This window comes from Cetorhinus maximus, chromosome 26 (genome assembly GCF_964194155.1).
Source record: "Cetorhinus maximus chromosome 26, sCetMax3.hap1.1, whole genome shotgun sequence".
Classification (NCBI taxonomy): Eukaryota; Metazoa; Chordata; class Chondrichthyes; order Lamniformes; family Cetorhinidae; genus Cetorhinus; species Cetorhinus maximus.
Window position 1 is genome coordinate 14,533,160 of NC_135904.1, and position 23,024 is coordinate 14,556,183.

The 23,024-nt window shown below is 47.9% G+C and overlaps 1 protein-coding gene across 3 annotated transcripts in view; it reads right to left on the reverse strand.

Moving 5' to 3' along the window:
- The window catches only part of pde8a (phosphodiesterase 8A), a 123,777-nt gene extending 106,760 nt beyond the window's left edge, over positions 1–17,017 (reverse strand). For 2 of the 3 annotated variants that reach the window (XR_013573470.1, XM_078530159.1), the window contains exon 1: positions 16,745–17,017. Coding sequence is in view for 1 of the 3 variants with exons in the window: in XM_078530159.1 (XP_078386285.1) it covers positions 16,745–16,996 (252 nt within the window). In the remaining 2 variants the exon portion in view is untranslated. The remainder of the gene's footprint in view (positions 1–16,744) is intronic. The other variant, XM_078530160.1, reaches the window with a different exon arrangement.
- Positions 17,018–23,024: the final 6,007 nt, after the last annotated feature.

The window sequence follows — 23,024 nt, forward strand, 5'->3', positions numbered from 1 at the left end:
CCTTAAACCAGCTTATATTTCACCTCTCTTCTATTTTTACTTAGTTCTGTTGAAGGGTCATTCGGATTCAAAACATTAACTGTGCTCCTCTCCGCAGATGCTGCCAGACCTGCTGAGTTTTTCCAGGTATTTTTGTTTTTGTCCACGATTCTTCAGATGCCCTTTGCCACTTAATAGTTTCCGATTTCCTGGCCTGAACTATGTCACTATCACAATGAATGTCCAGTTCCTGTAAGCATCCATCTGCCCCCCTCAGTGCAGTGTAAGGGCTCTCCGCTTCTTCCTTGACCAGAGGTCCAACAAGTCCTTACCGACCACCACCCTCCTCTGCTCAGCTCAATTTGTTCTCATTTTGAACAACTTCCCCTTTGACTCTACTTATTTCCTCCAAACAAAAGGTGTTGCTATGGGAACTTGTATGGGTCCCAGCTAAGCCTACGATGTGTTTTTTGTTCCAGCCCTACTCAGGCCCTCTCCCCCACCTCTTTTGCCAGTATATCGATGACTGTATCAATGCTGCTTTTGGCTGAACTAGAAAATTTCACCGATTTTGCTTCTAGTTCCATCCCTCACCTTCACAAGGTCCATCTCCAATTCTTTGTTCCTTGACTTCTCCATTTCTGAGAAAAGCCTGTTGACCAAAAACTACTTTTAAGCCCACTGACAGCCACAGCTACCTTGAATATACTTCCTCCTACCCCCATCTTCCTGTTATTCTTCCAGCTTTCTCACCCCCGTCACATTGGTTATGGCACCGCCAGCTTGCATGTCAGTACATCCGATACATCTTCCTTTTCTCAGAACCACAAATTCCCCTACACAGTAGTTAACAGGATCCTTGAGCATGTCCTTCCCATTTCCTGCACTTCAGCTCTTGCCCCCCTCCAGCCCTCCCCAGAACCACATTAGGGTTCGTGTCCTCACTTTCCACCCTACCGGCCACCACATGCAATGGATCATTCTCTGCTACTTCTCGCACCTCCAGGACAATGCCACCACCAAGCATATTCTTCCTATCCCCTCCCAGAATTGTAAAGGCTTTATCTTTTCCATGAACCCCTTCAACCCACCCAACATCATCCTACTGCACCTTCTATTTCACTTCCTCCATTTCTACTATCCAGGGCCCCAAACATTCCCTCCAGATCAAACAGCAATTTACTTTGAGTCTTTCAATTAAGTAAACTGTGTTTGCTGCTCAAAATGCAGCCTCCTCTACACTAGGGAGACCAAATGCAGATTGGCCGATTGTTTTGCAGAACACCTCCATTTAGTCCGCAAATATGACCGAGCTTCAGGTGCCCCCACGCCCCCCCGCCTCCCTCCTCCTCCTCCCCTCCCCTCCCCTCTCCTCAACCTCCAACACTGTTCTACTGAAGCTCAAGGAACATCACGTTGCCGAGCCACTTTACAGCCTTCTGGACTCAACACTGAACTCAACCATTTCACATCATAACTACCGTTCCCATTTGTTCAGAGAACTGTTGTTGATAATGATTCTGCTCTTGTCATTTTCTGCTTCTCCAGACCCACCTTGTTTCTTTTAATACTGCCTCCTGTTGCCTTGCACCATCATCCCTTTCATCATTTAACCTCTCCTCCCTTTCTTTCACTCTAGAGTTGGTTTTCTTTCTCTACTTCTGCAAAAAAGTTTAAGAGTGGAACACTGAGGTCACTTTTGGATGGTTTGCTCATTTAACACATGCTGGCTCAGTTATTGCATACACAGTCTTATTTAAATGCAGAGAGGATCAGCCTGTTCCTGTAACAAGGTGTTCAGAATTTATTAACACAAAAGTTAATTTGAAATATTGAATGTTGCAAGATGATGGCAGCACTAGAGTATTTTAAAAATTAAACCACCTTTACGCTAAACAAAGGCAAACATTAATTTTAACCAGTGGTGGCTGGTACTAAAGGGGAACAAATTGATCTTATGGTTCAAAGGGCTGGTTAGTGGAATGGGCAAGCAGAAACAAACCACAAGACACCAGTCACAAGCATGACAGAGAGAGGGGGATGGGGGAGGTAAATGGCACTGATCCACTTTGCTTTTCCAACTTTGAACCAGAAAACCTGCTCATGCTGCCTCAACAAATCCTTTTTTGCTGGACTGTATGACGTGAAGCTGACAGGCAGCACGGCCTCCCAGTCCTTCCTGTCCTCTATCACGGAGGTCTTAGAAGACAGTACACAGGAGGGCCTGGACAAACCGCTAACTCCTGACAAACTGACCAAGGCCCTTGAGTCCTTCGAGAAGAGTAAGGCTCCCAGAAGCGACGGCTTGCCAGCTGAGTTGTATTCTGCTCTGTGGGACTGGATTGGCCCAGACCTGCTAGAAGTGTACGAGAGTATGCTTCTGGCCGGCAGCATGTCAGAATCCCTGAGGAAAGGCATCATCACCCTCATCTACAAGCACAAGGGGGAAAGGGAGGAAATTAGAAATTGGCAACCCATTTCACTGTTGAATGTGGACTATAAGATTCTGTACAAAGTCATTACCAATCGGGTCAAGTCCGCTCTGGAATTCGTGATCCACCCTGACCAGACCTGCGCTGTGCCTAGCAGGAAGATCTCTGACAGCCTCGCGCTACTCAGGGATACGATTGCCTATGTACAGCACAGGGATGTGGACACCTGCCTCATCAGCCTGGACCAGGAGAAGGCCTTTGACAGGATATCGCACACCTACATGGTGGATGTGCTCTCCAAAATGGGGTTTGAGGAGGGAATCTGCAACTGGATCCAACTGCTCTACACTAACATCAGTAGCGCAGTCTCAATCAATGCGTGGGAATCAGAAAGCTTTCCTATTAAATCTGGAGTCAGGCAGGGCTGCCCTCTCTCCCCTGTTCTGTTTGTGTGTTGCATAGAACCTTTTCCTGAGTCCATCAGGAAGGATCCGGGCGTAGGAGGAGTGACGATCCCAGGCAGTGGAGGCACTCGGGTCAAAGCCTCCCTGCACATGGACAATGTCGCCGTCTTCTGCTCGGATCCGCTGTCGGTGCGCAGACTGATCCACACCTGCGACCAGTTCGAACTGGCCTCGAGAGTCAAGGTAAATCGTGGGAAGAGCGAGACCATGTTTTTTGGGAACTGGGCTGACCGATCCTTTGTCCCCTTCACTGTTGCCGGTAAGAAGCTGGTCATCAGGCGTGAGGCACTCTCGCTGTTACTGTACATGGCACAGGTCTGGCCCATTCCACACTCCTGTGTGGTGGCGAACACCCGTGCCATCTTTCGCTTTATCTGGGGGTCGAAAATGGATCGTGTCCGCAGGGACGCGATGTACAAGCCTCTAGAAGGCAGGAAAAAACGTACCCAACATTGCCCTCATCCTGATGGCCACCTTTGCATGCGGCTGCATCAAGCTGTGCATAGACCCTCGGTACGCAAACACCAAGTGTCACTATGTGCTGAGGTTCTACCTGTCCCCGGTGTTGTGAAGGATGGGTCTGGCCACGCTGCCGCAGAACGCTCCAAGTAGTTGGACCGTGCCGTACCACCCGTCCCTCGTGGAAAAATTTATGCAGAGAAACACCTTTGACCACACGCCCATCAGGCAGTGGTCTGCACATAACGTCCTGGAGGCCTGGCAGGAAAAGGAGATGGTGGATCCTGTCGGATGGTTCCCCGAGCAGACTGTCAAAATCATTTGGCAGAATGCCTCATCGCCAGAACTTTCCAACAAGCACCAAGATGTAGCTTGGCTGGTGGTGAGAAAGACCCTCCCCCATCAGATCCTTCCAACACTTTAGGAGTCTCACCCCCTCAGCACGTTGCCCTCAAGGTGGCTGTGGTGGGGACGAGACTGTTGTTCACCTCCTTGTGGAATGTGCCTTTGCAAAGAAGGACTGGAGAGAGATGCAGTGGTTTCTGTTGAGGTTCATCCCGAGCAGTTCTGCGACACAGGACTCTGTGCTCTACGGGCTGAGACAAATCACAGTGCAGAAGAGGCCCATCGAGTCTGCACCGACACGTGAGAAACACATGACCTACCTACCTAATCCCATTTACCAGCACTTGGCCCATAGCCTTGAATGTTATGACGTGCCAAGTGCTCATCCAGGTACTTTTTAAAGGATGTGAGGCAACCCGCCTCCACCACCCTCCCAGGCAGCGCATTCCAGACCGTCACCACCCTCTGGGTAAAAAAGTTTTTCCTCACATCCCCCCTAAACCTCCTGCCCCTCACCTTGAACTTATGCCCCCTTATGACTGACCCTTCAACTAAGGGGAACAGCTGCTCCCTATCCACCCTGTCCATGCCCCTCATAATCTCGTACACCTCGATCAGGTTGCCCCCTCAGTCTTCTCTGCTCCAACGAAAATAACCCAAGTCTATCCAACCTCTCTTCATAACTTAAATGTTTTATCCCAGGCAACATCCTGGTGAATCTCCTCTGCACCACCTCCAGTGCAATCACATCCTTCCTATAATGTGGTGACCAGAACTGCACACACTACTCCAGCTGTGGCCTCACCAAGGTTCTATACAACTCCAACATGACCTCCCTACTTTTGTAATCTATGCCTCGATTGATAAAGGCAAGTGTCCCGTATGCCTTTTTCACCACCCCACTAACATGCCCCTCCGCCTTCAAAGATCTATGGACACACACGCCAAGGTCCCTTTGTTCCTCAGAACTTCCTAGTGTCATGCCGTTCATTGAATACTTCCTTGTCAAATTACTCCTTCCAAAGTGTATCACCTCACACTTTTCAGGGTTAAATTCCATCTGCCACTTATCTGCCCATTGGACCATCCCATCTATATCTTCCTGTAGCCCAAGACACTCAACCTCATTGTTAACCACCCGGCCAAACTTTGTGTCATCCGCAAACTTACTAATCCTAACCCCCTACATAGTCATCTATGTCGTTTATATAAATGACAAATAATAGGGGACCCAGCACAGATCCCTGTAGTACGCCACTGGACACTGGCTTCCAGTCACTAAAGCATCCTTTTGTCATCACCCTCTATCTCCTACAACTAAGCCAATTTTGAATCCACCTTATCAAATTACCCTGTATCCCATGTGCATTTGCCTTCTTTATAAGTCTCCCATTCAGGCTTTGCTGAGATCCATCTAATCTACATCAACTGCACTACCCTCATCTACACACTTGGTCACCTCCTCAAAAAATTCAATCAAATTTGTTAGGCATGACCTCCCTCTGACAAAGCCATGCTGACTATCCCTGATCAAACCTTGCCTCTCCAAGTGGAGATAGATACTCTCCTTCAGAAATTTCTCCAAAAGTTTCCCTACCACTGACGTGAGACTCACTGGCCTGTAGTTCCCTGGCTTATCTCTACAACCCTTCCTAAATAGCGGAATCACATTAGCTGTTCTCCAGTCCTCTGGCACCTCTCCCATGGCCAGAGAGGAATTAAAAATTTGGGTCAGAGCCCCTGCGATCTCCTCCCTTGCCTCCCTCAGCAGTCTGGAACACAAATCATCCGGACCTGCAGCTGGAGGATCATCAACTCAGTGAAAGATACTCTTTGGTCTGCCTGAAACTTGTTGGTCTTCCAGTGCAAAGGACTGTGCCTGACCGAGTGTTGCAGACTGGCACATTCCAAGGTCCAGGACTATGTGCTGAGGGACGCACTAAAGCTTGGGGCAGCTGCCACAAAGGCGCAATGGGGAAAGGTCGCTGTCTAAGACCTTTCTGCCATAGTGCACCGAGGGGCTGGGAATTGTATAGACCCCTCGGGCTGTACGGCTCACAATGAATGTATGCATTGAATACTAATTGTATTATAATTGTATTGAAGCACCTCAGAGTGCAACATGATGTATATTGATAACTCCAATACCATTGCACTGTCTGATTGTCTGTAATGACCATATTGAAATGATTGTAATATTCATTGATTGTATTGAAGCACCTCATGATCCATGTGTAAAAGTTGAATCTGATTGTACTTTTTGTGATGGCAATTTAGAAATGTTTTGTAATGTTCTTCCAGATATTTTATGAATAAAGTATTTTTTCAATAAAAAAATATCACCAAGAGGGGGAAGCTGTTCTGGTCTTGACGAGGAAGAGAATAAATGTTGTTCATTCAGATCATCGAAAGGATTCCTATTATAGCTGGAGATTTCGGGGTCAATCAAACTGATCCAAACTGAAGCAAACACCAATCCAAGGGCCGGTTCCCAATTAGCATGTGTGGCAAAGCTCTTCCCCCTTACAGTAGGAAATAGTTTTCATTTACAATAATTGCTACAATATTGGTGTCAGAATTACACAGAGATTTTTCAGATTTTCTGTAATTTAAAACAACTCATTAAATATTAAGTTGTAAAAATTGAGGGTTAGAAATAGAATGTCAGGGTTGAGCAGCATGATGAAATATTGGAGGGAATGTCTCGAGTTACCAAGAAGCCTCACTTGTTGAGAGATTTATCATATCTCCCTGCTACCCAAGACACATCTATTTATAGTAAACCAATCCCAACATCTCAATCCACTGACCAAACTACGACCTAGAACACCTCAGACAAGCACACCATTAGTCAATGCCTTGCAAGTCAGTCATCAAAATCCACTTATCACAAATACGAGGGAGAATGCTGATTGTGTATTTTCACATTTCTCACTATGTAGTGGGAGATTACCAAATTAACACCAACACTGGCTACAATTACTCAACGGAAGAGCAAGCTGCAGTAATTATAAATCACTCTGCACAAGGTGACTGTGTAATCTGGCCCACAAACCGAAGAGAATTTAATCAGTGCAACTACCATCAGAAATCAGGTGAATACGTGGACAGCAATCAAATTACTTTTTTTAAAAACAAAATTCACTTTTGCAATGATGCACTGACCCATTTCCTTAGTGAGAATTTGACACACTGAATCATCTCCCTACACGTCATTCAGGCTTCATTTGAGTCATAACTTTGGTGACTGAGAGTTGAACTCTAGAATTCTTAACCTGTTGCCATGCTTTATTAGTAACCTGCGAGGTTTCCTGTTAGGGCAACACAGCAAGTTGTTTTGATCTGGAATGCAATGCCTAAAACATATTCAGTGGATCATTAAAAAGAAAATTGAACTAATATTTGAATGGAAAAAATGTACAGGACTATGGGGAACGAGCAGGGGATTGGGACATTAATGTTCTAAATTAATGTGAAAGATATAAATCAATGCACTTCAGACTGGAAACCATGTACTCCATACCCATGCTCAGCAATAAGCTGCAGTATGGGACAAGTCGGTGTTGACATCACTGTCCAAATGATTCACATATCCATTCAGGATGACAGCACTAATAGGTTATAACTGCTTATGAAAGTTGCTGTTTAACCAGATGATCTTTGAACTTACAAACGTACACATGCAAATAGACCACAGTGAGCCATCTGACCGACTGTAATCTGAAGAGCAAATCTCATCAAGAATTCTCATGCAAAATAATGAATTAGTACTTGTTGTTTCACATTCCAAATTGTGGGGTTGGGCAATAAATTGACGATATTGTTATGGAGAGGTGCGAATCTGCTTTTGAGAATTTCCTGGGGCAGTTGGTGTAGTGCAACTCTGACTATCATTGAAAATCCAGGCATTGTTCAGCCATTCAACTCCCCTATCTACTAGGTTCCATAATTAGCCATAGTGGATTCACTCATTGGTGCTTCATCCAAGTATTACAAGGTCTGTATCTCAGTGTTTTAAAAAACCCACTACCAACCAGGTGAGTGGCAGAGCCTTTAACTAATGTGATCGATAATAAGTCTCTAGTCTGCAAGAGAGAAAGATCCTGAATGCAAATTTGGAATAATTGTAATCTAGCTCCCAGGGAATAAGTTCAAAACTGCCCAGGGCTCATTCTGAAATTGACAGTCTTGCTCAAAAGGACCATTTGGCTCGCAGGGTGGGAAGTGGAAATGTCACAGTGGTGCTGGGGGTTTAAGCACATTGTTAGGAATGCTGCACGTGGCTGTACATCCAACTCATTGTATATATGACCTCAGGAGTGCTCTATGCTGACACTCGGTTCAGGTGAAAGAGTATTCTACACACTGGCACTAACAGCACACATCTCCATCAGGAATTGTTTTCCAAACCAATTAAAAGGCTGAAGAGTTTGTTTAAGTAGTTACAAAACTCTCAATATAGGAATGAAAATCTGAGGAAGAGTAGGGATCAAGATTTGTTGATTCCCATAGGATTTGACGGAATCCTCCCACAGAAAAAAAAACATGGTTACTTCAAAATGCAATGCACTGATACGCTAAAAATAGTTACATTTTTCATTACATCTGCTTCAGACAGAAAGTGAAAATAGACACACACTGCAAGGAAGGAGCTCCTTACTAGGCTGGGAACTCAAGAACCCAGAACCAGTTCCTACTGGACAAACTCAACCTACGTCTCTGTATGACGTGTTTGCTTTGGTTTATTACACAGGTTAGCTGCACAGTTGTATAACCTTCAACTGCTAGCTGTACAATAAACTCTACGTAATGGCATTATGATTAATCCTTGGCTTGTATAACAGTGACCACATTCAAAGTACAAAAACTCATTATATAGGGAGTTCTTTGGGGCATTTCTGAGAAGTATGAGGCACTATATAAATGTAGGTCTTTCTTTAGAGTAAATGCCACAGGTTCAGGGCAAATTGATAGTAACTCACAAGAGGATTATGCCCTTCCAATGGCTTGCAGCCATTACCTACACTTATATAAAGCATTGAGGGGACACAAAGCCCCAGTTGGGATCAACACAATAACCACTGATTTTCCATTGTAAATTGTTCTTTTTGCCTCGATTTCACCTTAACTATTCACAGTAATCCCTGCAAAACAGTAACCACCTTTGACCAGTAATTCATGGTCTATGAAATGTGACAGATCATTGGGGTTTGTGAAAGGCACCATGTTTAATCTTCTGAATTCCAACTTTACCCAATGCACAGCGAAATCATTAATAGAATTTCTTGGAAATTATGTCAAACATGGACAAGGAAACCTCCTGCTGATTACCACGTACCGTCTTCCCTCAACTGATGAATCAGTGCTCCTCCATGTCAAACACCACTTGGAAGAAGCACTGAGGGTGGCAAGGGCGCAGAATGTACTCTGGGTGGGGGACTTCAATGTCTATCGCCAACAGCGGCTCAGTGGCATCACTACTGACCAAGCCCTAAATGACATAGCTGCTAGACTGGGCCTGCAACAGGTGGTGAGGGTACCAAGAGGGAAAAAACATACTTCACCTCATCTTCACCAACCTGCCTGCTGCAGATGCATCTGTCCATGACAGCATCGGAAGGAGTGACCACTGCACGGTCATTGCGGAGATGAAGTCCCGCCCACATTGAGGATACCCTCCATTGTGTTGAGTGGCACTACCACCATGCTAAATGGGATAGATTTTGAACAGATCTAGCAACTCAAGACTGGGCATCCATGAGGCGCTGTGGGCCATCAGAAGCAGCAGAATTGTACTCAAACACAATCTGCAACCTCATGGTCTGGCATAGACCCCACTCTACCATTACCATCAAGCCAGGGGATCAACCTTGGTTCAATGAAGAGTGCAGGAGGGCATGCCAGGAGCAGCACCAGGCATACCTAAAAATGAAATGTCAACCTGCTGAAACTATAACACAGGACTACTTGCGTGCCAAACAGCATAAGCAGCAAGTGATAGACAGGGATAAGCAATCCCAAAACCAACAGATCATGTCTAAGCTCTGCAGTCCTGCCACATCCAGTCGTGAATGGTGGTGGACAATTAAACAACTCATTGGAGGAGGAGGTTCCACAAATATCCCCATCCTCAATGATGGGGAGCCCAGCACATCAGTGCAAAAGATAAGGTTGAAACATTTGCTACAATCTTCAGTCAGAAATGCCGAGTGGATGGTCCTCCGGAGGTCCCCAGCATCATAGATGCCAGTCTTCAGTCAATTCGATTTGCTCCATGTGATATCTAGAATCAGTTGAAGGCACTGGATACTGCAAAGGCTATGGACCCTGACAATATTCCGGCAATAGTACTGAAGACTTGTGCTCCAGAACTTGCCACACCCCTAGCCAAGCTGTTCCAGTGTAGCTACAACACTGACATCTACCTGGCTATGTGGAATATTGCCCAGGTATGTCCTGTACACAAAAAGCAGGACAAATCCAGCCCAGCCAATTACCGCCCCATCAGTCTACTCTCCATCATCAGTAAAGTGATGGAAGGGGTCATCAACAGTACTATCAAGCAGCACTTGCTTAGCAATAACCTGCTCACTGACACCCAGTTTGGGTTCCGCCAGGGCCACTCAGCTCCTGACCTTATTCCAGCCTTGGTTCAAACATGGACAAAAGAGCTGAGCACCCGAAGTGAGGTGAGAGTGACTGCCCTTGATACCAAGGCAGCATTTGACTGAGTGTGGCATCAAGGAGCCCTAGCAAAACTGGAGACAATGGGAATCAGGGGGAAAACTCTCCACTGGTTGGAGTCATACCTAGCACTAAGGAAGTTGGCTGTGGTTGTTGGAGATCAGTCATCTCAGCTCCAGGATATTACCACAGGAGTTCGTCAGGGTAGAGTCCTTGGCCCAACCATCTTCAGCTGCTTCATCAATGACTTTCCTTCCATCAGAAGGTCAGAAGTGGGGATGCTCACTGATGATTGCACAATGTTCAGCACCATTCGCAACTCCTCAGATACTGAAGCTGTCCATGTCCAAATGCAGCAAGATCTGGACAATATCCAGGCTTGGACTGACAAGTGGCAAGTAACATTCATGCCACACAAGTGTCAGGCAATGACCAACTCCAACAAGAAAGAATCCAACCATTGCCCCTTGATGTTCAATGGCATTGCCATCATTGAATCCTCCACTACCAACATCCTGGGGGTTACCATTGACCAGAAACTGAACTGGACTAGCTATATAAATACTGTGGCTACAAGAGCAGGTCAGAGGTTGGGAATCGTGCAATAAGTAACCCACATCCTGACACCCAAAAGCCTGTCCACCATCTACAAAACACAGGTCAGGAGTGTGGTGGTATACTCCCCACTTGCCTGGATGAGTGCAGCTCCCACAACACTCAAGAAGCTTGACACCATCCAGGACAAAGCAGCCTGCTTGACTGGCACCACATCCACAAACATTCACACCATCACTGATGCACAGTAGCAGCAGTGTGTACCATCTACAAGATGCACTGCAGGAATTCACCAAGGCTCCTTCAACAGCCATGACCATCACCATCTAGAAGGACAAGGGCAGCAGATAGATGGGAACACCACCACCTGCAAGTTCCCCTCCAAGTCACTCACCATTCTGACTTGGAAATATATCACCGTTCCTCCACTGCCACTGGGTCAAAATCCTGGAACTCCCTCCCTGACAGCACAGTGGGGGTACCCATGCCACATGAACTGCAGCGGTTCAAGAAGGCAGCTCACTGCCACCTTCTCAAGGGCAACTGGGGATGGGCAATAAATGCTGGCCTAGCCAGCGAAGCCCACATCCCATGAATGAATAAAAAAATGTAAACGCTCACTGGCCTTTGGAATAGTCTTTCCGATGCAGTTCTAATAAGATGCATTAAAACCTCAAGGATTGCTTCACAACATCTAATGTGATAGCCAATAGCATCACACTGTTTTACAAAAGTACATCAGTGTGCCCAGCTCCTGCTACAAGGTGTAGAAGGTAGCCAATGTTAAATGCTACAGAGAAGCTGCCAGGCTATCCCATCATGTGTAGCAGAGATCCAGTTCTTTACTACATAGCGGCTAAGACAGTCCCATTGAACTGTCCCCCAGACTGAATCCATTAAGATATTTGATATTAAATTGATGAGTGTATTGATAATATAATTTAAATAGGAGGAGTGGGGCATTCGGCCCCTCGAGCCTGCTCCACCATTCGATAAGGTCATGGGTGATCTGACTGTGGCCTCAACTCCTCTTTCCTGCCTGTCACCATAACCCTTGGCTCCCTTGTTGATCAAAAGTTTATCTAACTCAGCCTTATATATATTGCGATTCATGTACAAGGACATCCAGATCCCACTGTACTGTAGCATTCTGCAGACTCTTTACATTGTAAAAAATGCCGATTTTCTATTCTTCCTGCCAAAACGGACAAGTTCACATTTTCCCACATTATACTCCATCTACCAATATTTTGCCCATTCACTTACCCTATCTACATCCCTTTGCAGATTCTTTATATCCTCCTCGCAATTTGCTTTCCTATCTTTGCACCTTCAGCAAATTTGGCTACAATACAGTCAGTCCCTTAAAATAGATCATAAATAGTTGAGACCCCAGCACCCATTCCTGCGACACTCCACTAGTTACAGTTTGCCAACCTGAAAATGACCCATGTATCCCGGCTGTTTCTTGTTAGCTAATCCTACATCCATGCTAATATATCATCCCCAACACCATGAGCTCTTGTGCAATAACCTTTTATGAGGCACCTTATCGAAATACACTACGTCTACTGGTACCCCGTTATCTGCCCCCTGCCTGATACACCCTCAAAAGAACTCTAGAAAGTTTGTCAAACATGATTTCCCTTTCACAAAACCACGTTCACTCTGTCGGATTGTATTATGATTTTCTAAATGTCCTGCCACTACCACCCTAATAATGGATTCTAGCATTTTCCTAATGAAAGATGTTAGAATAACAGGCCTAGAGTTTTCTGCTTTCTGTCTCCCTCCTTTCTTGAATAGTTGTTTCATTTGCAGTTTTCCAATCCACTGGTACCTTTCCAGAATCTAGGAAGTTTTGGAAGATTACAACCAATGCATCCACCATCTTTACAGCCAATTCCTTTGCGGCCCTAGAATGCAGGCCATCAGATCCACAGGGCTGGTCAGTCTTTAGCCAGCCCTCGAGTAGACAATCCATTAATTGTTGAAACTGACACAGGTTCTCAGTGATTGGATTATAAGTGTTAATGCACTATGCCAAGTGAGGTGTTCCTGCAACCCCCTGGCTCACTGCCAATCAAACTGTCATGAGGGTGACCGCAGGCAGAGAGACAGGAAAAAGGGGTGTTCAGTGATTTTCCACACCTCCTAGCAGCTAATTACAGAACACAAGTTTTGGAAGAAGGCAACTTGTAAATAGAAGGTGCACTGTCACTAAAAGAGCTGGAAAAATTAAATGTTTGGAATTATGGGCTTAATTGAATCTGAAGAGACAAAATTCCCCAGATAGTGCACCTTATTTGAAAGGAAGCGGAAGTGTCAAAACCCAGTTTCTGGGATGTACAATTGCCTTTCTAGTGTCCTGAAATGCCAACCTCATGCAGAGACATAAGAACAAAAAGGAGCAGGGAGTGGGTAATAGAGCCACTCAAGCCTGCTCCAGCATTCAACATGATCATGGCTGATCTTTGGCATCAACTCCACTTTCCCACCTGCTCCCCATATCCCTCGATTCCAAGACACTAAAACTCTGTCCACCTCAGCCTTAAATATATTCAACGATGGGGCATCCAAACCCACTGGGGTAGAGAGTTCCAAAGCTTCACAATCCTTTGAATGAAAGAATTTCTTAGCATCTCAGTCCTAAATAATTGGCCCCTTATCCTGAGACTGTGTCCCATGTTTTAGATTCCCCGACCAATGGAAACAATCTCTCAGCGTTCACCCTATCAAGCCCCCTCAGAATGTTGTAGATTTCAGTGAGATCGCTTCTCATTCTTCTAAACTCCAGAGAATATAATCCCGAATTACTCAGTCTATCATAGGACTACCCTCTCGTCCCAGGAACCAATTTAATGAAACTTTGCTGTAACGCCCCCAATGCAAGTATATCCTTCCTTAAACGTAGAGACCAAAGCTGCACAAAGTATTCCAGGTGTGGTCTCACCAAAACCCTGGACAACTGTAGCAAAACTTCTTTATTCTTGCACTCCAACCCCCTTGCAATAAAAGCCAACATGCCATTTGCCTTCCTAATTTTTTGCTGTACCTCGATGTTAACTTTGTGTCCCTTGTATGAGCACACTCAAGACCCTCTGAAATTCAACATCTGCAAGTGTCACACCTTTTCCATTCTTATGGGCAGGATGGCTGAAGGTTGGCAGCAGAGAAGACAGGAATGTTTTCCAAAGGTTGGGGTTAAGAAAGATTGTTGGAGCATCATGGAGAAAGCTTTACTATGCAGCTAACCATGCTGCCACTTGGTGTGATGTGAACTGATGCTGGACAGTCAAATTAGGACAATATCCAAATCCAGTAGTGCTCATCCAGATCACAAAATTGATCAAAGGGCCCATGAATGGGGCAGGCAGCAGCTTCAGTGCCATGAACCCCTCTTTCATGTTTCAACCTCAAATTTAATGCAACGAAACCAGCATTATCCTTTTGGCACCTTGTAACGGCAAATGTTCAAAACCCACCAGGTCCACAGGCAGCAAAAATCAACAGGAATAGGAAAATAGTACTTCACATCCACAGTGCAAGAACTGAAGGCACTTTGTAATAAGGCTCAAGGTTTTTTTGTGGTGTAACAGCAAGTAGAATGCAGGGAACGTGCCTTTCTGTTACACTGTGGTACATCAGACCACACCAACTGTCAGTTGGTGGCCTCTTGAGCAATGTACCAGCCTCTGACTGGGAAAGCTATCTGTTTGCAACTTGAAAAACTGATAGTCTTTAAATTTAAAAAAATCATCTAAATTTCTCCCTTCGTTACAATAAACTACAGCTCAAACTGTTATTGTCAAAAATGATTAACCTATTTCAGTACAAAAAAGTTCATTGGAAATACCGTCTAGATAACCATCACTACACTCCAAAATTAAACGTGTTCCACGTTTGAGACATCTGGACACAGGGCATTATATAAATATAAATGTTAGAGCCCAGAAACATCCCATTCAGCCTAACCAGTCTGTGAATGGGAACTACTGGTAAAAGGCCCTTGGCATCAAGTCAAATTACAATTCAAAGTGGTTATCAATAAAGATCAAGCAAAAACCAACAACTCGAGGATAAGAAACTGGATCAATCTGAAATGAATTTTAAAGCTAACATGGCATTGTTCAAAGAGCAAGTTCATCACATCTCCTCACTAATATTGATCCACTCCCACCCCCCAATCAAAACCAACTTCAGAAAAATAATGCCCAAGCATGGATGTCTGTATATTATTGCTGGCACTGACTGATGACAATGTTTATCCACCAATAGTTAATACGTACAAAAGGTAACTGCTTGCATGAAGGACTCAAATTTTGCAACTGTATAAGAAGGTTTTGTATAAAGAGATCTGCCAAATAAACCTACAGCCCATTCTGAATCTAGAGCAAAGATCACTAAATAAAATTAAACCTACTATAATAAACACACACTTGAGTAAAAAACTGAAAAGTCTCTTTTTAAAATGGAGCTCAATACTCCCATGAACAAACAAATTGACCCCGCTCTCCTGCCAAGTCTACAGACAAGACCAAAAACAATCTTACTCAACCCCAATCAAAGCTTGAATTTGTATTTAAACTAAGGAAACAAACTTTAATCTCTGAAATCAACTGAAAACAAGTTCTAGTTGTGTGGGCACTTTTCAAGGGGCAATGTGAGTGGGATCGTTACTGAAAAATTCTGACAAGTTCCTGTCATCCATCTGGTGGTATCAGGGGAACGAAAGCCAACCCAGTACTGGGCTGTGGTGGGACAATGGGGCAGAATACAACCTGGGGAATGGGGAAGTGGGGGGATGGGGATGGGGATGGGGAAAGTGGGGGGAGGGGAAAGCAGAGGGGAGGGGAAAGGGGTTCTCCACAAAATGGAGAGGGGCCAGGAGAGAAGCATCCCTCCGGACACAGGGGAATCCAAGACATCAGAGGGGCTCCACGTATAGGGATTTTCTATGGTTTTCAGCACACAGGGCATTGCAGATAGGAGAAGATCCTGGATATAGGTTATCTTTTCCCCTTTCTGGCAGGGGGCTGGCAGAGGTATCCCTAGAAAGAGGGGCCGAATGGAAGGATTCCTTCAAGAGCCAGAAACAGGGCAGAAAAATTAACAGGTCCAAGCCAGGGATTCACTCCCCAGAGCCCAACGCCAATCCCCCTCCCCACCACCACCACCCAGCGCCAGTCCCCACCCCCTCACCACCAATCCCCACCCCGCCAATCCCCACCACTGCCAATCCCCACCCCCTCACCACACCCACCCCCTATGCCTACCCCCCCGCCAATCCCCACCCCCACCCCCAGCCAATCCCCACCCCCTCACCACCCCAACCCCCTATCCACACCCCCCCACCAATCCTCACCCCCTCACCATCCCCACCCCCTATCCCCACACCCCCCCACCAATCCCCACCCCCTATCCACACCCCCCCACCAATCCCCACCCCCTCACCACCCCCACCCCCTATCCCCACACCCCCCACCCCCTATCCCCACACCCCCCACCCCCTATCCCCCACACCCCCTATCCCCTCACCACCCCAACCCCCTATCCCCACACCCCCATCCCCCACCCCCACACCCCCCATCCTCACATCCCCCCCCACCCCCTATCCCCACACCCCCCACATCCCCCATCCTCACATCCCCCCCCACCCCCTATCCCCACACCCCCCACATCCCCCATCCTCACATCCCCCCCCACCCCCTATCCCCCCACCCCCCACATCCCCCATCCTCACATCCCCCCCCCCCACCCCCTATCCCCACATCCCCCATCCCCTATCCTCACCCCCGCCCCCCCCGCCAATCCCCACCCCCTCACCTTGGCCCAGCTCCGGTTGGCCTGGCTCTCCTCCTGGATGCTGTGGCCGGGGTCCCTCTGCTCCTTGTTGGCCGGGGGCCGGCAGCCGGAGGCGGAGGCGGAGCCGGAGCGCTCTGTCCTGATGAAGAAGCCGGCCAGTGCCCCGCTCTGCTGGGAGGCCGCGGTGGTTTGACGCGGGGAGTTGGAACCGTCCGAGTCCCGGCAGTAAACCACCCCGCTCTGGGACACATGGATACTCGGGGCGCAGCCCATGGCGAGCGGCCGGCTCCAGCCTCCCCTCGGCCCGGCCCCCGGCCCGGACAGGCCCCGGCCCCGGCCCCCGGTCACACCTCACACCCGGGAGCGGCCGAGCATGGCCAGGGTCAGCCGGCCCGGGGAGCGCGGGGGGCGGGCGGGAGGCGGCGCGGGCGACTGGACCTCTCCCCGCCGGAGCCTCTCTCACTCCATCCGGAGCCCGGAGCCCGGAGCCCGGCCCCCGGCGGCAGGAGGAGCGGGGGCTCCGCTCACGGCCTCATGGCCCCGGGGACAGGGCCCGGTGCCGCTCCCGGGGCGGGTGAGGGGGACGATCCGCTCAGAGACTCGCGGCGGCGGCTCCTGATCCCGATTCCGATCCCCCGAACCCGCTCCGCCGACTCTGTCGCTTCCCGCGTGTGGGACCCGGGGTTCTCACTCGGGTCCGCCTCACCTCTGACCTACGCTGACGTCAATGCAAGTCCCTCTCTGATTGGACACTGGCGGCGCCGGAGCCGAGGCGGAAAAATTAAAGAGGATCAGAGTTATACTCACACTGGTACTGCATTTGGCACAGTGACTGTGTGGATCAGAGTTATACTCACAGAGATACTGTATTGAACACAGTGACTGTGTGGATCAGAGTTATACTCACAGAGATACTGTATTGAACACAGTGACTGTGTGGATCAGAGTTATACTCACAGAGATACTGTATTGAACACAGTGACTGTGTGGATCAGAGTTATACTCACAGAGATACTGTATTGAACACAGTGACCATGTGGATCAGAGTTATACTCACAGAGATACTGTATTGAACACAGTGACCATGTGGATCAGAGTTATACTCACAGAGATACTGTATTGAACACAGTGACCATGTGGATCAGAGTTATACTCACAGAGATACTGTATTGAACACAGTGACCATGTGGATCAGAGTTATACTCACAGAGATACTGTATTGAACACAGTGACCGTGTGGATCAGAGTTATACTCACAGAGATACTGTATTGAACACAGTGACCGTGTGGATCAGAGTTATACTCACAGAGATACTGTATTGAACACAGTGACCGTGTGGATCAGAGTTATACTCACAGAGATACTGTATTGAACACAGTGACTGTGTGGATCAGAGTTATACTCACAGAGATACTGTATTGAACACAGTGACTGTGTGGATCAGAGTTATACTCAGAGTTGCTGTATTGGACACAGTGACCATGTGGATCAGAGTTATACTCAGTAAGGCAACCTTATTGAAACATATAAGATTCTTAGGGGCTTGACAGTGTAAATGCTGAGAGGTTGTTACCCCTTGTGGGAGAGTCTAGGACCAAAGGGCATAATCTCAGAGTAAGGGGTCCCCCATTTAACACAGAGATGAGGAGGAATTTCTTCTCTCAGGGGGTAGTGAATCTTGGTGGACTTATTACTTCTGAATTCAGGGCACACATCTCGAAATAAATACAATTGTAAAACTGTTGTGACCACGTGATCAGGTTTCCCTCATGGATTTGATCCACTTGGCACACATCATTTGCCATAACAAATCGGGGCTTTTTGTGGGATATTTGAAATTCCTTGATTGGTTTGGAGTTGGTGAATCTTAAGGGTACAAATACAAGAAGCCATCTGAATTCAGAGGTTTGTGTGAGGGATTTTTAAAGTGGTGAGACTGCAAAAATGGGTGTATCCATGGCTAAAACATTTTTGGAAGTAAAGGATATAACTCTGGTTGGGTTAGAAAAAGTATCTAAAGGCAAGTTAACAGAGTTGGCAGATAAGTTACAGTTGAGGTTACCTGAAGGGGAAAAGAAAGAACAGAGAAGAGAACCATAGAAGATCTGTCACAGCGCTCACCCACACCCTGCAGCATCACAGAGACAGACTTCGGTGAGACCTAGTTCTAGAGCAGGCTCGGGGTCACGATCTTGTGAGCACGACGCACAATCTGGTCCACAGCAGGCGGAGGCCGGGACACCCGAGGTCGGTGGCACTCGGAGGACAGCTGGAGGCCATGATTCTGCTGAGTGTGTCTATCAGGTGATGAGCCTCAGGACCCGATCCCCAATCAGTTGCTGGAGCTGCAGCGACAATCATAGGGACATCGGGAAGGGATGTCCACTGCACTCCTCAGATTGCAACGCACAATGGAGGAGTCCATCCACCTTCAGTCTGAGGTGATAGTGCCAGCATGCCAACTCACCGGGGCCAACACTGGCAGGTTGGCAGCTGCTGTGGAAACTTTGGTCCAGGACATCGGTTCTGCACTGCTGTAGGAGCTGCACTGCATTGCTTTAGCCATTGTTGGCATCCACCAGTGGCTACCTCGACCTTACCCCTGCTGCCCCTTCTTCTCAAGGAGTCAGCCAGAGGCCTTCGGGCACCCATAGGGAAGAGGACCAGCAGCTCAACACCCCGGGGCCACCAGCCAGGTGACTTCAGGACTCTCCGGCTGATCCCTCTTCCTGTGACCCCATCACCTCCAGCTCCACAGGCCCAGGAGGGTGCACCTGCCCCACAGCAAGACATCCAAAGCAGGTCCGGGCCCTCCAGAGGATACCTGCCAAGGTCATCACAGACAGCAGAGTGTAGCAGTCAGCAGGCTGCCTCCACCTCTGTTGTGGATGTTGGAGAAGCACCAAGACATAGCGGTAAGGTTAGGAAAGCTACAAAGATTTAGGAGCACAGCGGCAGCATGGGTGTTCACAACATAATGTTCACAAATGTAAATAAAATCACACCCGTTTCACATCTCCCCTTGTGTTTGCCTCCTTTTTATGATGAGTTGTGTTGCTGTCAATCAGGTACCATGGCTCCTCCTCCCACTTTTCGCAGATGTCACTATCATGGGCCTCTTGTCTATGTAGTGTGCTTCCATATCAGCACACAGTGTGCCCCTCTTACAGATCATTCTCGACATCAGTGATGCCTCGACCTTAATATTAAGTATGTTTGTGGACTGAACCTCGTTCACATGCTTTGCAGGGTCAGGTCCTGTTTATTCTTGGCTGTGTAAGATTGAGGAAGAGGTGTTCTCCTATCTTGTCTTCATTCTTGAAAGGTGAAGTTATAGTGTACAAGCAGAGATGTGTTCACGCCTGGAGAAGGGACGTATATCATGCCACTCCATGTGCTCTCTGTCTCCCGGCAGGGCCCAGACAGCTGCATTTTCGACTTTCCGAGTGTATGTCTGCTAAGCTCACCAATAACTGGGGACTCCTCCACCTCAAGGTGATGAAACTCAGCCGCTCTCAGCCACATTATTGTCCTGGCGCCCGAACGCCCGACCTTGGGTGTCTCTCACCCTGCGCTCCCGTGTCTTACAGAGACAAGGATCTCGTCACAAACTCCGGTTGCAGCGCCGTGCGTCCCCTCACCCGGGCACTCGCCCAGGTCACTGATCGCAAATGGTGTTTCCTGGCGGCCAATAGAGGTTTCGAGCAGGCTCTGGAATCACACGTGTAGCTTCGGACAATGTGGAGGGGTGCAATGGGATAGGAGCAAGGATGTACTGAAGCTGAAGTGCGCTCTTCATTCGCAATGATGCGTGCCCTTGAGGGCTTCATGGTGCGTGCATTTTGGGCTTGGCAAGGGCCAGGCGCAGGCCTTGAGGGCACAATGTCTGTGTTAAAGAGGAGGCATTTTAATGCCTGGCAGACAAGTGTCTGACGTTGTCATGCTCAGGTGCTGCAGAAGCTGAGGATAAATGCAGCCCAGGATCCCTGGCTGAGAGTGCTGGATATCAGTGTGATTTGGAAGAATCTCTAAATGGATTCACAACAGCAGGACATCATTGGCTGGTCTTGTCCCAAGTGTGAATTATTTGATTCACCATTAATATTAGACAGAGTGCGTAGTTCCATTGCTTGAGATGGATCTCCTTGAGGAGCCTTGTCACACAGCTATGGGACCACTGAGGATTCACCAACAGCTCCTGGCTCTTGTACACTGCCTTTGTGACTGGGGTGCTGGAGAGACGCTTGGAGAGGCAGCACCTTCTGACGTCTGATGCCGGGACACCCTCCTCAGTTAGCACCTCATCTCAGCCAGGACACACGCTGCCGAGGGTTCATCATCCTTCAAAGGGTCAGGACAATGTGAGCCTGATGCGTAACTATTCACTCTCATATTGAAGTCCATAGGCGAAATGAGAGCAATAGCAACTCACCAGCCTCATCCCCTTTGAGGTCCTCCTCAGTGGAAGAGACATGCAGCTCCTTCACCTCATCATCTGGCAGATCCTCCCCCCTTTACAGCGCCAGGCTGTGCAGCACGTAGCAAGCCATGATCTGTGAGACCCCCCGGTGACCGTACTGCAGTGACCACCAGATCTGTCCAGGCATCGGAATCACATCTTAGGAGCCCTATGGTGTGCTCCACCAATGCTTGGCTAGTGGCATAAGCCTTGTTATACCTTCTCTCGGCAGGAGTCTGAGGCTGCTGACCAGGCGTCGTCAGCCATGTCCTTTGCGGGTTCCCTTTGTCACTGAGGAGCCAGCCCTCTGGATCCTGTGTGGTCCCTCGAAGATATCCAGGATCTGTGATCTACTCAAGATGTATGAGTCATGGACACTTCCTGGGTGTGTCTGGCCCAAACCTGCATGATCAGGATCTTATGGTCGCAGCCCAGCTGTACATTGAGCGATTGGTAACCTTTCCAGTTTATATATTGCCAAACACATCTTCCCTTCACCCCCCCTGACGGCATTCCGTAGGGATCATTCCCTCCGGGACACCCTGGTCCACTCCTCCATCACCCCCTACTCCTCAACCCCCACCTATGGCACCTCCCCATGCCCACGCAGAAGATGCAACACCTGCCCCTTCACTTCCTCTCTCCTCACCGTCCAAGGGCCCAAACACTCCTTTCAAGTGAAGCAGCATTTCACTTGCATTTCCCCTAACTTAGTCTACTGCATTCGTTGCTCCCAATGCGGTCTCCTCTACATTGGAGAGACCAAACGCAAACTGGGCGACCGTTTTGCGGAACACCTGCGGTCTGTCCGCAAGAAAGACCCAAACCTCCCTGTCGCTTGCCATTTTAACACTCCACCCTGTTCTCTTGCCCACATGTCTGTCCTTGGCTTGCTGCATTGTTCCAGTGAAGCCCAACGCAAACTGGAGGAACAGCACCTCATCTTCCGACTAGGCACTTTACAGCCTTCCGGGCTGAATATTGAATTCAACAACTTTAGATCTTAAACTCCCCCTCCCCCCATCCCCACCCCGTTTCTCCCCCCTCCCCCTTTTTTTTTCAATAATTTATATAGATTCTTCTTTCCCCACCTATTTCCAATATTTTTAAATCTAAAACTAAAACCTTGTTAGTCTTTCCACCCCACCCCCACTAGAGCTGTACTTTGAAAATCCTGTCTTCCATTCTTAATTAGCACTTTTCTTAGACAAATATCACCACCTTCAACACCTCTTTGATCCTTTTGTCTGTGACATCTTTTGATTATCTGCTCCTATCACTGCTTGCTTATCTCCACAATCACCACACCCTCAACTTCTCTCTCCCCCCGCCCCCGCCACCTTAAACCAGCTTATATTTCTCCTTTCTCCTAACTATGCTTCAGTTCAGCCGAAGGGTCGTGAAGGCTCGAAACGTTAACTGATTTCTTCTCCACCGATGCTGCCAGACCTGCTGAGTTTTTCCTGGTAATTCTGTTTTTGTGTTATATATTGCAATGCCTGTTGCCAAGGAGCTTCAATAGCCACATGAGTGCAGTCGATGGTACCCTGCACTTCATCCACAATCCAGAAATCTCAGCAAAGCCCAGTGCTCTGGCCTCCTGGTTTGCTTGATCTCGGTCAATTGTGGGCCTTGGCAAAAAGGGCGCCTGTGACCTCATTAATGCATCTGTGCGTGGACACTTGAGAAATCCCACAGAGGTCCCCAGTGGAGCCTTGGAGCAACCATGTTCAGAGTGGCTGTTACATTCAGAGCCACTGGCAATGTGTGCCCTCCCAGTCCCTGTGACACCAGCTTATTTTTTCATTCATTCACGGGTTATGGGCTTCGCTGGCTGGGCC